General features: G+C 42.1%; 1 protein-coding gene across 1 annotated transcript in view; it reads right to left on the reverse strand.

Annotated features, from left to right (window-relative positions):
- Positions 1 to 16897, reverse strand: part of LOC310876264 (MAM domain-containing glycosylphosphatidylinositol anchor protein 2) — a 355337-nt gene that overhangs the window by 32660 nt on the left and 305780 nt on the right. The window contains 1 exon segment of the mRNA XM_083789750.1: positions 2343 to 2363. Coding sequence (XP_083645876.1) covers positions 2343 to 2363 — 21 coding nt within the window.

Below are 16897 nucleotides of genomic sequence, written 5' to 3' on the forward strand. Positions count from 1 at the left end.
GTCTCCAAGCTGACTATAATCACCTGGATCTCTACATATGAAGATTACGACACTGACCTCATCAAACCCTGGATAGCCTACATGCTTTGACACACAAGATCTGCATATATGGAGCCGGCCAGCAACTCTACATCTGACCTCACTGTCTGTCACCCGATTGATAGTTTAACTCCTGCTTCTCAACTGTGCTGTATTAACCGTTTCTCTAAGGGAAAGGGACATTTACGTGGTTCGATTCCCAGCGCTCCGATGCGGGAAAGGGAGATTTACGTTTACTGTATGTTTTTATTGATAACTTTCAATCGCCATTCTACACACCCGAGCACTTTACCTACTAGCACTGGGTGTTAGCACAACACTCCGATCACGTGATCACAAAAGAAAAAGAAAAAGATGCCTCTTCCCCCTCCCTTCCTGAAAACTCAGGACGGGAGGGGTCAAATGCTCACTATCACACAATGGCGGCCCCCATTGCGAGCGTAGCTACTAGCTAGCCCTTAGCCAGATCACATTTCATGACATCCGATCGTATCTAGCTAGGCAGAGCTGTTTCTCACTCCCCCCCTGCATGTCTCAGGGGAGGGATGGAGGGCCCCCGTTTGCTCGCGAGGAGGCGTCTTTGTGTAGACTCTGTTTCTGTCGGAACATGCTCGGACTTGTTCCCATAATACGGATCTAACGTCTGGTCTCCCTTCCTTCATTCATTGCCGAGGGACGAAACGGTTATTTTGTTATGATGATGTATTTACAAGACGCACGCGCCGCTGTTCTGACTTTACAAGTCAACAACAACCTCGGCGAGCCAAGTTGGAACGATACACTGTACACAGCGACAGATCACAGATGGATAAATAATGACAATGGTTAAATAATGACAATGCGTCTTCGCATCGTTCCATCTGCTCGCCGGGGGTCTTGATCCGTCATCATCATAATCTTCATAAAAAATAAACAAAACAGTAGTAACGTAGCCCCAATATGTTCCATCAGTCCCATGCTCATTCTTTAGCTCATACAAAAGCCATTTAGTCACAGACATTGACAGGCAGATATACAAATGAACACAAATTATTTCCTATACATACCATACACCGAATGAAAGCCCTCAATGTCTATTTTTAGGAGGAAAACAATATACACATTGATCCCATGTACAGTTTGTCAGTAATTGTTTATTGAATGCAGCTTGCGGCCACCAGAGAGAACTTTCGAGAAGGCATGGACCTGAACAACTATTATTCACAAAATAAGGCCTATAGCGACATGTACATACTATATACCGTATGAAACAGAAGACTCTCTGCTTTCATAATAAAAAAACTAATACTGTAATAATAATAAAAATCACACCCCTGTGAAGTGAGCAGTGCAACAGTTGCACTGCTCACTTGTTCAGGTCCATGCCTTCTCGAAAGTTCTCTCTGGTGGCCGCATTCAATAAACAATTACTGACAAACTGTACATGGGATCAATGTGTATATTGTTTTCCTCCTAAAAGTAGATATTGAGGGCTTTCATTCGGTGTATGGTATGTATAGGATATTATTTTTGTTCATATAAAAAAACTGAACTGAAATGTCTGTCAACTTTGACCTTCCATATTTCTGTTGTTTTTTCAAGCGAGCAGAGTGCAGGAAAAAGCAGGTGTTAGAAAAAGGTCAATATCTCCAGAATGGAAGATGGTAAAATCATGATTTTTTTAAATTGAAGTGGACAAGTTGGGCTTTCTTTTGATGTATGCGGTGTGATTCTCGCTATAAGAGAACAGTTTGCTGTGGGCCCCGAAACAGTTCCTTCGTCCAATGTTAATCCCTTAGCATAGCCCAAGACAGCCAAGCAGAATAGGCTAGCAATAAGAGTGTTAAGAAGCTGTTGTTTCAGCGCGACCTCGCCCCAAAGATGAATGAATGAATGAAAAGGCATAGTACTTACTCTGATGGATGAATGAATGAATGAAAGGTATAGTACTTACTCTGATGGATGAATGAAAGGCATAGTACTTACTCAGATGGATGAATGAATGAATGGCATAGTACTTACTCTGATGAATGAATGAATGAATGGCATAGTACTTACTCTGATGAATGAATGCATGAATGAATGGCATAGTACTTACTCTGATGAATGAATGAATGAAAAGGCATAGTACTTACTCAGATGGATGAATGAAAGGCATAGTACTTACTCAGATGGATGAATGAATGAATGGCATAGTACTTACTCTGATGAATGAATGCATGAATGAATGGCATAGTACTTACTCTGATGAATGAATGAATGAAAGGCATAGTACTTACTCTGATGAATGAATGAATGAATGAAAGAAAAGGCATAGTACTTACTCAGATGGGGGTTGATGGGAGCTGAAAAAGAGAGAGAGAGGAGCAGTAATTAGTGAAAAATACTGCAGTGTGCTGTCATTATCTTGATGAAACAAACACTCATTAATAGTAGCTAACACACACAGGCTTGCATAAACCTGCACGCATACTCAAGAACTCACATGACTGCACACAGTACAGCAAAGCGCACGCACACAGTTTAGTGCTCGCACGCCAACACCCAACAGAATAATGTGCTTGTGTGCTTAAACACAAACACATATGTTTGTGTGGACAACGGAATCTTAGGACAGCGTTTTGGTCAATGCCATTTTTACAATTCTTTGTTTTGACACCAAGAATAGCCAATCAACAACCTCTGAACTCATGCCCCGAAGAGCTTGTAGATCTGCTATTTTCCAGTGTGCGCCACCGGCACATAACAGAAAGAATACATACACACAATGCTAACCACAAAACCTAAACTGAAAATATTTTCCTAATTGTAGGTCCCCAAAGTAAACACTGAACTGGGAAAAATAGCCTTTTGTCTTATTCCACTTGGAATCACTTACAGCTTCATGTTCTCCCATAATATGGTCAATTTAAATCTTTAAAGAGGGAGTGCCACAGTTTTTGTATAGGTGTAGGTGACAGTACTTCATTAGACACCCTGGAGTCGTTTTTATGTGCAATGGTGTATAACCTTTGTATTTTGGGTTTCTTCCTGGAGGCTGAACAGTCAAACGGGCCAATGAAATAAACAGTAATATAGTGACATCACACTATCAGCCCCTCTCCTAACCTACCCCTTTATCATACAACTACAGCTGTGGGTGCGGCTTCAGTTCAGGTGGATCACCACCCATCACCACCCACCAGGCAAACCAGGCATACTTAATGAACTGGTGGGCGTGCCCACATAAAAACAACATTTTAACAAATACTGTACACTTTTTTGAAAAAATTATACCTCCTTATATAACAATAAGACCTGATGATCATGTTTTAGGGTGGAGAAAAATCACGGCACTCCATCATTAATTGCAGACCTACCTAGATGTCTGCAACTGCTTTTAAACTTGTGTTTTATCACACGATATGGGAACGTTTCTATTGCTTCAACATTGTTTATATTGATAGTAAAATTAAATTGTACTGTGCTGTATCTCAATGACAATGAGAAATGAGGGCAACCTCAATGTCTTTCTAATGAATAAAGGTTTGCATTAAAAGTGTAAAAGAGTTATTTCCGATGAGGGCTATGGGTGGATAAACCAACAACTTAAGTTATGCAAATGCATTCTCTTCTCGCAAGATATTCTTTTCATATTAACAAAATAATGTTCCAAAAGATGTTTCAAAACATTTAATTTAAAAAAGAGGGAAACAATTAACTAAATGCTTAATAATACGAAGAAAACAGTCTAGTGGGCACTGCACTAAGCATCCAACTACAGGTACAACATGCATAGTTGTTCTATTGCAATAGAACTATTTTCCCATGGCAGAAAATAATTGTTTTAACAGATGCCAAATGAGATCCCCAGACCGTACTTGTTTGGACTGAGCACTCACATCTATTGCATGGTCCTCAAACATTTTAATTTCAACAACCGCCTGAAACTCTTTTCGACTACAAGAACAAAGTTTGCATTTGTTTACTTCTGCCCACGCACCCTTTTACTTGTAGCAGTGTATTTTATTATATTGGGTAATTGTTACTTTTACTTAAAAGGACCAATGGGACCCCCATTCTCAACCACATCTCCATATAATTGGTCCTCACTGTGGACATGCAGTTCAGAAACCTGCCCATGTGGCATCACCAGTGCAGGGTGCCACTGCTTGGCAGGCATATTGCCAGGGGCAGATTAAGTCTGGCCTCTCTCAATTCACGGACTTCACGAAGTGGTGACGAGCCAACCAGATTCGTCTGGAACATGCAGGATATAACCAACCACTATGCAAATATAGGGCAGGACATTGCAAAAAAAAAAAAAAAAAATCAAATACTGAGAGGAACGAGACTAATATCCACGCAGTGATATTAGTATCGCTACACGAGGCTAGCATGGCGGGTGAAGGAAACTATCCCAGTACACAGAACTCTGATATGATGAACTATATCGCAGCAGCGCACAGAACCCTGACATGATGAACTACTGTATATCACAGCAGCACACAGAACCCTGACACTACTGTATATCACAGCAGCACACAGAACCCTGACATGATTAACTACTGTATATCACAGCAGCACACAGAACCCTGACAAGATGAACTACTGTATATCACAGCAGCACACAGAACCCTGACATGATGAACTACTGTATATCACAGCAGCACACAGAACCCTGACATGATGAACTACTGTATATCACAGCATCACACAGAACCCTGACATGATTAACTACTGTATATCACAGCAGCACACAGAACCCTGACACTACTGTATATCGCAGCAGCACACAGAACCCTGACAAGATGGCAGACATGGTAAACCAGTGGTTCCCAAACTTCTCGGGTCGAGACCCAAAAAAGGAGATTAGACGGGACTCAAGCTGGTGAAAACACAACTTATTTTGATTCTAATTATTTTTCATTCATGGAATGTGTTTGTTTATTTGTTTGTTTTAAATGGTGTAACATTCTTTAACCTTTTCTTTTTCATTAAAAATTAATCTTTTGATATCCCCACAAATGGGTGCCGACCCACTGTTTGGGAAAATGATGTGAAGGATTTTAAAAGCCCAGAGTCATCTCTCTCTCTCTCTGTCTGTGTGTGTGTTATCAAATGGAGAGAAAAAGGAGGGGGATTAGAAGAGGGGGTGGCCAGGGCCTCACATTAATAAGCTTACTGCACAACTGCTTATCATTATTGCCATTTATTGTCCTTGCTGATGTCCTTACCTCAAGGTGACTTCCATTTAGAGGCTGTTTTTCATTTCCATTTAGAAGCCTCATAACTCACAGTAGCAGGGCTGAGTTCTACAGTACAGTATACGTCCACGTAGGGTTCTATTGTAAAATGAAGTAATGTTGCTGTCGAGGCACAAACATCTTATCTCCATATTTTACTTTTTTCCAATCTAAGGTTGCAGATCTACTGTTTTTGCTAAGTAACAGCAGTGCGTAAGCACTGTAACTATATAAGTACATATATTCAAGTAATCGTTTGAGGTATATTTACTTTACTGCAGTATTTCCAATTATTTTACTTTTACTCCACTACAATTATTTGAAAACTTTAGTTACTATTAATTTGTAGTTTTGATTATTACAAAACATGCATTAACCACTTCAGCCCTATACATTTTGGCCATTTAGAAAATAGCAGATCTACATACTCACAATGCGTCACATTGCAACGCATTGTGAGTCTAATGATTGCTGTACATTTGAAAACCTAATAATTACTCTCTACTTGTGTTACTTTAAGTACAATTTTATGCCAATACATATGCCAAGTACATTTTTAATTTCGGACTTCTACTTGTACCGTGACAGAATATTTCTACATTGCACAATACTTATACTTAAGAAAAGTCCAAATGTCCAAAAGTGTTACTTCAAGCAAAAGTAGCAGATTGTGACAATTTAAGGACTTTTAAGACCATTACATAAAAAAGTAAACAAGCCAGTCTATAGAAACTGGTCAAACATTGTAGCCTGGCTCCAGCCCTGAATCGCTACCATTAAAAAAATATGTCCGGATCGCAGCAGCTGATTGGCCATCAGCCCCATCACTCCACATTGTCAAACAACAACCATGGCTGCCCCCACTGCGGTGACTAACGACCGTATCAAATCGACCTATGATAAATAGTTTTACATAAACGTCAGGTTTTATAAACATCATCATCCGACAAATTTTACTGCTTTTGTTTACATGCTAGTAGCGCTCGTTGACTGTGTTTGTTTGGTTAGCAACTGGGTTAGCCATAGCCACATGATTTCCTGAACCAATCACCGAAGACTGCTGCTTTGACAACGCACATCCCAGAAACTGCTGCCGTGGGAAGGGCTCAGTCTGAATAATGAAGTGAAATTAAATGAAAATTCAGACCGAGTGTCAGGCTATACAAACATTGGCTAAATTGTCAAAGAAAATGTAAGAAAGAGGCAACAATTGTGAAGATAACTGATCTACAAGCTCACAACACCTCACAGCGTGAGGCATTATGAGCTTGTAGCTCTGCTATCTGCTCCTGCAATTCCAAGTGCTTGTCAGGGGAGTGAGGGGACCAAGTTCAAATACCATTATGTTTGGCGGATCCCCAGTTAAAATACGATATCAAAAGCAGAGGCATGGTGGACACCTAACGCACTTGGATCGTTTTGTGCGTGGCAACCAGGTCCCCTTTTAAGTCACACCGACTCCATATTGTTCAGATTTACGCTGAGGAAGGCCTCCGGCCGAAACGTCTGTATGTTGTTTGCTGCTGGGGGGAAATGAAAAAAAGTAAATAAGAATCCTATTGGACACCTCCACACCGAGTCCAACCATGAATATAATCAACAAAATCAAACACAGCTATTTTATAACCCATACGTCTTTGCGTTTGTGTGTGCATAAGTTCCTCTCTTTCTTGCTGTTGCCAGTTTTGCAAGAGAAACATTTGGACATGTCTATGAAAACAAGCACAAATGAAAATAGCAGATCTACAAGCTCGCAGCGACACATTGTATATAATATATTTTTTTTTTACATTTTAACAAAATATCTTCAGATTGATGTCCATTGAAAATGACATGATGTGAAGAAATGTGGGAACCACTGGTTTAAACACCATTACGAAGCAAGCCCAAATAAGCAACTAATGTACACTTTAGAAAGAAGCCCAAAAAAACACAACCAGCAACTACCAATGATTTATTTACAAGCGAATTTACAGAAAGAAAAACAAGCCAGAGCAGAGGTCGCTTATAATAAGCAGACAAGGCAACACTGCCTGAAGGAAGTGAATCACAATGTGTGTGCTTCACTGGGACTCCTTGTGTAGGAGCTCCAGTGACTTCCCGCCCAAACTCGTGGATACCATAGAGAAATGTCTGATGAACATAAACATAGAAAATACACTCCAATTCTGTGATTAAATTCCGATAAATGGAATCCATCTCACCAGAGAGAGAGCGAGAGAAAAAGAGAGAGAGAGAGATAAAAAGAGAGAGAGACAAAGAGAGAAAAAAAGAGAGAGAGAGACAGAGAGAGAGAGAGAGAGAGAGGCTACCCCAGAGTTAGTGTCTAAGTGTCATTGAGCAAGACTCTGAACCCCTAATTTCTCCCGATGTGCAGGTTGGTGCCTTGCCTGGTTTTCCTACGGCATCGGTGTGTGAATGGGTGAATGTAATGCACAATCTATGTAAAGCGCCTTGGATAAAGGCGCTATATAAATGCACCATTTACCATTTTGCGGTGTGTGGTGTGGTGTGTGTGTGTGCGTTTGTGCGTGCGTGGCTCATCCTGCATTCTGTGCACAGAAGTTCCACGTAAATGCCAATAAGTCATGGAGTCCATCACACCAGAGTACCAGAGTGCGAGCGTGCATGTGTGCGTTCGTGCATTTGTGCGTGCGTGTGTGTGTGTGTGTGCGTGCGTGCATGGCTCATCCTGCATTCTGTGCACAGAAGTTCCAGGTTCAATGCTCTCTTCATTGACTATTTAAAAGGAGACATCAGCCAATAAGTCGGCAGCAGCAGCCAAACTCATGAAAAGGTCACAGTGCACAAAACCGCTGTTTGTTTGAATGCAGAGAGCCGATTAGTGCACTAGTTCAGTGTGGCAGAGTAAATACAATTTAAGCTGCCAACAAGATGCATGGGAACCTGCATGATGCTGATCGATTCCCGTCTACCCGCGGCCAAACGGACGCCATACGTCATTCTTTAACCGCAAAACACAGTATGTTAAACCGACCGCCCGTTTGATTTATGAATCGTCCCGTCGTTCGTCCGTTCACGGAGGGCTATTGATTTCAATCTCCTTCAATTAAATCCAGTAATAACAAATCGTTTGCGGCAAAAGGGAAATCTTGTTCAAACGAGGAAGCGTGGTGTGGGGAAGAGGAGAGCACAAGACTGGGTGTTTGTTCTCTTTTGTTGATGTGGGACATTTTCTTTTTTTACTTTGGGTTTTTGTCAAATCCCATATTTCACAATGTTTTGTAGAAGGGTGAGAGAGAGAGAGAAGAGAGAGAGAGTGAGAGAGAGCGATAGAGAGAGCAACAATGAGAACAAAGCAGTACTACATTTCCAAATTGCTTTCCCAATTTGGTTACATAATCTTCTCTGTCGGGTGGAAACGTCACCGTGTCCAATACTGTTGGACACGGTCAGACTGTAGCTCAAAACGACTTTCCAGGCTACTTTTGATGCTTTTGTTGTGTGTAGGGCGTTCATTTACGAAACAAACCCAAAAGTTTAAATATGGAGTAACCAGTCAAATGTTTCTGCCCCGACTGCCACGATAAAGCTGAATTTCTACTCTGTCTGTCGCTTTGCTGGAGAAGAACTGATCTTCCAAGTTTAAACAAACAAACAAAACAAAACCTTGTTAGATCTGTTCTTGTCACCAAGCAGAGTTATAATAACAATTAGGCATGAGATACTGTAGCTGATAGCTACAGTATCTCAACAAAACACTTTGTTTTTCATTTCCCCCACCAGTTTGGAGTGTGTATTAGGCACACTAGCCCCCATAACTCTGAACGTGTACAACATTTTGTGCCTAACTATTATCACTGGAGACACCAACCTGGACACCAACCCTCTCAATGACCACATGGGGGGTGGGGGGGTATATTGCAGTGTATATTGGACTTTGTATATTGTATTTGACCTTGCCTTTGTGGCGATATCTCTCGTTTCTATTCTAACTGTTCCTGTAACTGCTAAAAACACCCAGCCACTGACTCTGTTACCACTCTGTAATCATGTGTGATTTGACAACGATTCACAGCTCATGCATATCAAACTGTGGGTCTTTGAAATAAAAATACTGTTTAATACATGACAACTAGTAGCCGCCGGGCCCCACCGAGACATGGATGCTGAGCTTTCCAATAAAAATCTTGATTCGTTCACAACTCACTCTCTTCCCCCCCCCCCCCCCTCTGCTGTTTCACTTTTCCCTGCGTCTCCTTGAGCTCTTCTCTTTTCAAAACCTTGGCTATCGTCTCTGTCGGGTGGAAACCTCATATTATGTCCAAGACAGACAGCTACCCGTCAGGAGGATTCAAATTAAAAAAGCATCAAAAGTAGCAGATCCGCAAGCTTGCGGAGTGTGCTCAGACAATCAGCTGTGCAGTGCTCATAGAGACACACGAAGCTGTGCATAGGAGCGGCTAGCGCCACCAAAAAAACAGATAAGAGGTTTCAGCCCGACAGCAGCAATATGGTAATGGCGTTACGTTTTGTTATTTAACCTGCCGCTTCCTCTCAGACTAACTCAACTGCCTCATCTGCAGGAAGGCGTCTCTCTGACCCTTCCTGATGAAGTCACGCTGAGCCTCTAGCTCTGGCCCATAGCGTTAGAAGGAGTTCTCTCTCAGCGCTATGGTACTCTCCAACCTTTCCCCTCTCACCCTTTAAACTCCATTAAAGCATGGTGAGTAGCGAAAGAGTATGTTTTATATTTTACTACAGACTAGGGATGCCAAACGACTCATATTTGGCCAATCGACGAATCGAGGCCAAAAATCGACGTGTCGAACGACTTTTTTCCTTTTTTTTCTTCATTATTTTTATATTTTTTTGTTGCTGCGCAGCAGTTGAGGAGAACGCAACTATGCATTCCTTTAAGCAACACAACTTCTGCAGCTGCATCCATATGTTTAGAATTTGCACAATGATCAAATCCCAATAATAAAAAATAAACTTTATTTTGTAAACAACGAAACTGAAGGAGCAGCGGCGCTATCGGCTAGCCGCTAGTCCCAACTCTCAAGTGTCTGCAGCCTGTCACGAGTAATGAACTGATACGAGACGCACGTTGTTCCGTATTTTAATGTCGGGTCGGATAATAAATACAGTATAAATGACGGCGGGATTTATTTGACAACTCTATCCTGCTTTCTTCACGAGAAGAGAAGAGCGCTCACCGCTCAGAACAGAGCAGACCTGTGGCTGTCAGCTCACTTTACGGCATGTGTAGACGAGCTGGGTCTGGGAAGCTCAGAGCTGCAGCCATTGGCTCATGATACGAGCACACGACCAATGGGACATTTTCCATGCACAAATAAGTCTAAAGCAAGCATACTAGGCATACTGTAGTATTAATGTACTATACATAATGTAGTACATAATGTAGTACTACTCTCTTCTATCTCTGTTTATCTCGCTCTCTCTCTCGCACACACTCACACGAACATGAACACAACTAGATAAAAAAAACAGACACGGACGGGGGCTGAATTGAAACAACAGCCTATGTACGCTGTTAGACTCAAACCACCTAATTATCTATGCTGCACCCTGGTCGACTCAGAGACTTCAAATAAAACATTTGTTTACATCGAAACGCCACACCACACCACCCCGGTCTTTAAGCAGCTGTGTGTTTACGTGGAAGGAGGTAGAGGGAACCATGATAAACCCTGTTAAACAAGCGCGTCTTGTACAATTTACAGGCACACTGAGCCATATTAAACATGGATTTTAGGAGCCCCAGAGCTGTGTGAACCCCCCAGGGCTGTGTGAAGACTATAAGCCTCGGTTATACTTAGTTGCGTGTGGGTGTCGAGGCGGGGCGTCGGAAAAGAGACATTTTAAGGTTGTAGATCTGCTCTTTGCTGTGTGCGATGCCGGCACACAACAAAGTATAAATCATCAAGGTTGGAACACTGAAAACGTCATCAAACGGCTGCAGGCGTCAAGTTTGTACGTCAAAACCTGTTGACGCATCTTTCGGAGCTCGCCTGTTTTATTTTGGACCGTTGACGCATGGCAGACCATCCATCACAAATTGTAGCAACAAGCCAACGACGCAAAAATGTATTTTTCTCTCAAATATACATATTGCAGTGTTTGTTTACATCGTTCTAGGAATACAAGGCCATTACGTGACGCACGTTCAGTGACGTCCGACTCAATAATATGTTTTATTTTCAGGGTGTTGTCATAGCCTTAGGCTTTTGTTATCAACCTTTAGTGCTTCAGTAAACCGCCTCATCCTCACAATGTCACACATTCTATCGTTCTATAGCTACAAGCACACAGATGAATGGAGCCTGTATAACGCAGCCTCTCTGTGTCCTGTCCTTAACCCGTCTCCCTGACTTACTTTTCCCCAGCTGAGTGAGGACACAACACGGCCACGCACCAGCACCCCGCTTTCAATTTGCTCCGTTACGATTTTACAAACCCAGACTCAAAGTGAGCTCACTGTCCGCCAAAAAAAAAAAGGACAGCACAGCACAGCGGTTCCACAGAGGCCATTCTGGACACAGACGCTGGCTTCATCCTGGCAGCATTCCCTGCCCACTCTGCTTCTCTCCGCTGCACTTTACAAAGCGAGGGAGATTTAGGCGGCCGCTGCCAAGTGCACGACGGCGTTTGAATTAAGGCCTCATGAGACCAAAAAGGGGATCACCAAGATTCCCCATCCATCATGGTCTAGGGAAGAGTGTTCTTCAGGGGGAAGCCCGGCAAGCGCTGTGGCCTCGCGAAGCGGCTCAATGTCGCTCGATCGGATCAAGTCACGGCTCTCGGGTTCGAGTCATTTTCATTCGTCTTCATTGGCGGTGGCTCACAAACGGAGAGAACGCGGGGATCGCGAGTCTGCTTGGACTGCACGCCAACGCTTGAGTCATTTTATATACTTTTATTTACATTTTAAGATATTTTTGAGGGGCGCTACCTATATACAGGTTTAATATTTTTCCTTAAACAAACATTAAAAACGGCATTGAGATGGACAGAGTTTAATGTTTGTTTTGTCTGATAATTACGTCATAAAAGACGTATATATAGCGCCACTCACTTCACACGGGTGTTAACTTGACTATGTTGACCAGGGTGGAAACATCATTATGCCCAACACTGTTAATTTTCAGGATTAAAATTGTCGTATAATTCCATGAACCAAAAGTACTATTATACAAAGACAGTAGAATGTCTCATCAGGGGGGGCGCCAGAGAGCAGGCTATGGAGTAGACGTGTGTTAGTTGAGCTCTCTAGAACTTTCTATCTAAAACATTTTTAAAAGAGGCAAATCCGTCTAAAACCCACTTCTACTTAAAGTTATAAGTGTTAATACTTGTTTGAGAACCATTCCACTGGATATATACAATGAAGAAGTCAAATAAGAACCGTTCTGGGCAAGAAGCTAAACTGAGGCCTAGTACAACCGACACATCCCCAGCCTGTCACTCTGACTCTGCTGGTGAGGAGGAAGCTACAGCCCTGGCTTCAGTCACTTTTAGACAGGAGCTACTTGAGTCACTACGTGGGGACATTGCAAAGTCATCACATCAGAGATCAGGAAAGTACTGGATAAAGAGATTTCGGCGCTCAGAGCTAATGTTGCTGTGGTGGAAACAGGTCTGCAGTCCCACAAGAGCTCAGTTGCTACAGAGCTAGCCACGCTAAGAAGCACTACCACTGAGATGGAAGGGAGCCTGTCTACATGCTCAGATGACATCACTACCTTGCAACGCGAGGTGGCAGAGCTCAAGACTTTGGTGGTTTCTCTTCAGAATAAATGTGGGGAATCAAGGTCCAGAAGGCAGAATGTCAGAATCGTAGGGGTGCCAGAACCACATCCTAGCAACCCAGCATTACTACAGAAGGCCTTCAGTTTGCCACAGACCCCGACTGTCGACAGATCGCACCGTACCTTACAACCAGCAAGCCAGGCCCGGTATGGTCGACCACGCGTCATCATTGCTCGTCTACATTACTATCAAGAATGTGTCGACATCCTCCGCCAGGCCAGAGAGAAGCAACGGATCAAAATCGATGGTATGACAATTTCTATATTCCCAGATTTTTCAGCTGAAGTGGCCAAGGCACGTGCGGCTTATTCCGGTGTGAAAGAACAGCTACGTCCCATGGAAGGAGTACGGTACGGTGTCATTTTTCCATCCCGGTTCAGACTGACCCACAACAACCAAGAAAGGTGGTTCTCAACATTATTATTATTATTATTTTTTTAATTATCTTTTATCTCCTTTTCTTGCCAAATGTGGTTTATATCATGCCGTTTTTTATTATTGTTTCTGTGAAAACAAATGCACCTGGAATGGATGTGTGAGTGGTAGTATGAATGACCAATTATGTGGCATAAAAAAAATTAAAATAAAAAAAGGAATAGAGAAAGAAAAACACCCTCTTAGTGGTTGGCTGATGTCTAGATGTCAGCCAAGAGAGGGCGCCAAAAGACTATTGAATGAGACCATGAATATGCTGTCTCTAGTTTGACTGCCAGTTTCACTTTGCCAGCTCATTGGTTTGTGCGTGCATGCGGGTGTGTGGGTGTGCGTGTGAATTCAACTCCACTCTGATTTAATTACTAATTTCTTCTTCTGTTTCTACTTTTTGTTTTTTACTATTTTCTCGTTTGTGTGTGTGCGTGGGGGGGGGGGGGGGGGGGTTGCTTATATAATAGCTCGGGTACTTAAGCGGTTTGACAGAGACTGAGCCAGAAATAGTGCATTGCGGCTGCGTGTACTATATAGATAGAGTATTTTATCAATATTTCGAATTCATCCTCTCCATTTAATTGTATTTTATTTACTTTTTCCAGCCGATATACTGTATAACAATCACGGCCACGTAAACGGTGTGGCATATATTGTGGGGAGGGTGGTATATTGATGCTGTGTGTAATACGAATACGATATATATGTCATAGTAGAGCATACTTTTCTTCTTGTTTTATATACAGTGGGTTCACACTGGACTGTTTCAATTAATTTTTTTATTACTTTTTCTTTACTATTTGATGCATATAAATGGCAGTCAGGTACAATTTAATTCTGCATGCCTTAGTTTGTTTCCTATATTAAAAAGTTCAGAGAGTTAGCTATAGCGAATAGCTGAGTTTTGACCCAACCATGTTTGTTAGGGGATTTGGTCTCGTGTTCAGCGAGTCTGGAGCGACCTGGAAGTTTAGATCAGGTCAGCTTAGGGGATCAAGGTTTTGTTTTTCTGTCTATTTTTTGTTTGTATGGTTATTCAATGTTAAACAGTTATGGCTTGGGTTGAGTATAAGGTTTTCCACTACAAGGTTCAATATGCCATCTGTAAGTATCCAAATGTCTACACAAACAATTACCTGTCTACACATCATACTGAAATAATGGCTTCTGCTCCGGGATTAGGCTCAGTCAGATTTATTTGTTGGAATATCAAGGGAATCCAACACCCTATCAAACGCAATAGAATTTTTACACACTTAAAATCACTGGGTCCTGACATTATGTATCTACAGCAGACACATCTCCGAGACACCGAACATGCTAAATTGGAAACAGGTTGGATTGAACAAATATTTCATTCTAAGTATGATGACAGGTCCAGGGGGGCAGCGATATTAATCAGGAAGGGTGTCCCATTTACACCAATTAATATAATACCGGATAGAAATGGCAGATTTATTATTGTATCAGGAAAATTGTATGGCAAACTAGTTCTATTAGTTAATGTTTATGGTCCTAATTGAGATAATCCGCAATTCTTCGCACAATTAATAGAAAAGCTTCCTGACTTAAATACACATCTGCTTCTTATGGCAGGTGATTTCAATTTATCTCTTCAGCCAATTGACAAATCCAATCCAAGAACCAATAAGAGCACTTCCAAATCAGGTGCAACAGTTCTGTCATTTGTGGAATCTTACAGATTGTTCGACCCTTGGAGACACTCCAATCCCACCTCCCAACAATATTCATATTTCTCCCCAGTACATCAGTCCTTTAGCAGGATCGATTTTTATTTGATCGATCACAGGGCCATATCCTTTGTCAGTAAAAGTCAATATCATAGTATGGTGATCTCCGGCCACTGTCCAGTCCAACTGGATATGTCTTTCCCAAACTGCCCAATACACCAACGATCATGGCAGCTCGACACATTTCTATTGGCAAATAGTTCATTCAAAAAACTTATCTCAGAACAAATTTACCTATTTTTGGAACTTAATAGTACGCCGGGAATGCCGTAATTATGCTACTATTTGGGAGTCACTGAAGGCATATCTTAGGGGCCAGATCATTTCTTACGCAAGCCGCAAGAAAAAATAGAGAACAAAGCGCCTCACAGAGCTGTCTCAACAGATTTCTAGCATCGACACTAGACTAGCCGAGGATCCCACACCCGAACTCAGCAAGGAACGATTGCTGGTACTAGCCGAATTTGACAACCTATCTATAAAGCAAACAGAACGCCTACTATTCAAAACTAAACAAACATACTATGAGCATGGAGAGAAGGCCGGGAGGTTACTATGCCACCAACTTAAACAATCTACGGCACACAGTGCGATACCTGAAATCCGGCTTACGCCAGGTGCAACCTCCACACACCCCCAGATTATAAATGACCAATTTAAGGCATATTATACTAAGTTATATACTTCTCAAAATTCCACCGATGCTGCAGAAATTTAAACATTTTTAGACGACCTAGAGCTAACTGGGGTCGGAAAGAGGGACAAGGCCATTCTTGACGCCCCCATAACGAAAGATGAAATTATGGAGGCAATCGGTTCTATGCAGAGCGGGAAGGCGCCTGGTCCTGACGGATTCCCTACCGAATTTTATAAATCATTTTCACTCAAGTTGGCCCCCTTCCTATGCTCGTTATTCAAGGAAATTATAACAGAAGGAAAACTTCCTCCCACTATGACCCAGGCAACAATAACAGTTCTGCCCAAGAAAGATAGAGACCCATTGGACTGTGGCTCCTATCGTCCTATCAGCCTTTTGTGACTATAAAATCCTTACTAAAATCCTATCCCGTCGTCTGGATGATGTAATACCCAAAATTACTGACCCAGATCAGACAGGCTTTGTTCCTGGGAGACAATCATTTTATAATATGCTTAGGTTATTTAATGTGCTCTATTCAGACCACTCAACCCGTGAGCCAGAGGTCGTGCTCTCCCTCGACGCGGAGAAGGCCTTCGACCGTGTCGAGTGGAGCTACCTATTTAAAGTCCTGGGCAAAATGGGGTTTGGGCCGTCGTTTATCAAATGGATTAAAATATTGTACGCATCACCCACAGCCTCATCACATAAGGTATCTCTGTATGCGGATGACCTCCTACTATACATATCGAATCCCTCAACGTCTATCCCAGAACTCATACATCTCCTACAACACTTCGGGAGATTGTCGGGCTACAAATTAAACTTCTCTAAAAGCCTGCTCTTCCCTATAAACGTATTGGCAGCGCCCTTGGACTATAGCAACTTCCCCTTTAAAGTTGAGCATCAATCCTTCACCTATCTAGGTGTCAAAGTCACCCAATCATTCAAGGATCTATATGATCTCAATTTTAAGTTGATGCTAGAACGAACTAAACAGGATCTTCAACGGTGGTCACTCCTTCCTATTACACTGGCTGGCCAGG

Source organism: Protomyctophum parallelum (assembly GCF_964188405.1).
Source record: "Protomyctophum parallelum genome assembly, chromosome: 19".
Lineage (NCBI taxonomy): Eukaryota > Metazoa > Chordata > Actinopteri > Myctophiformes > Myctophidae > Protomyctophum > Protomyctophum parallelum.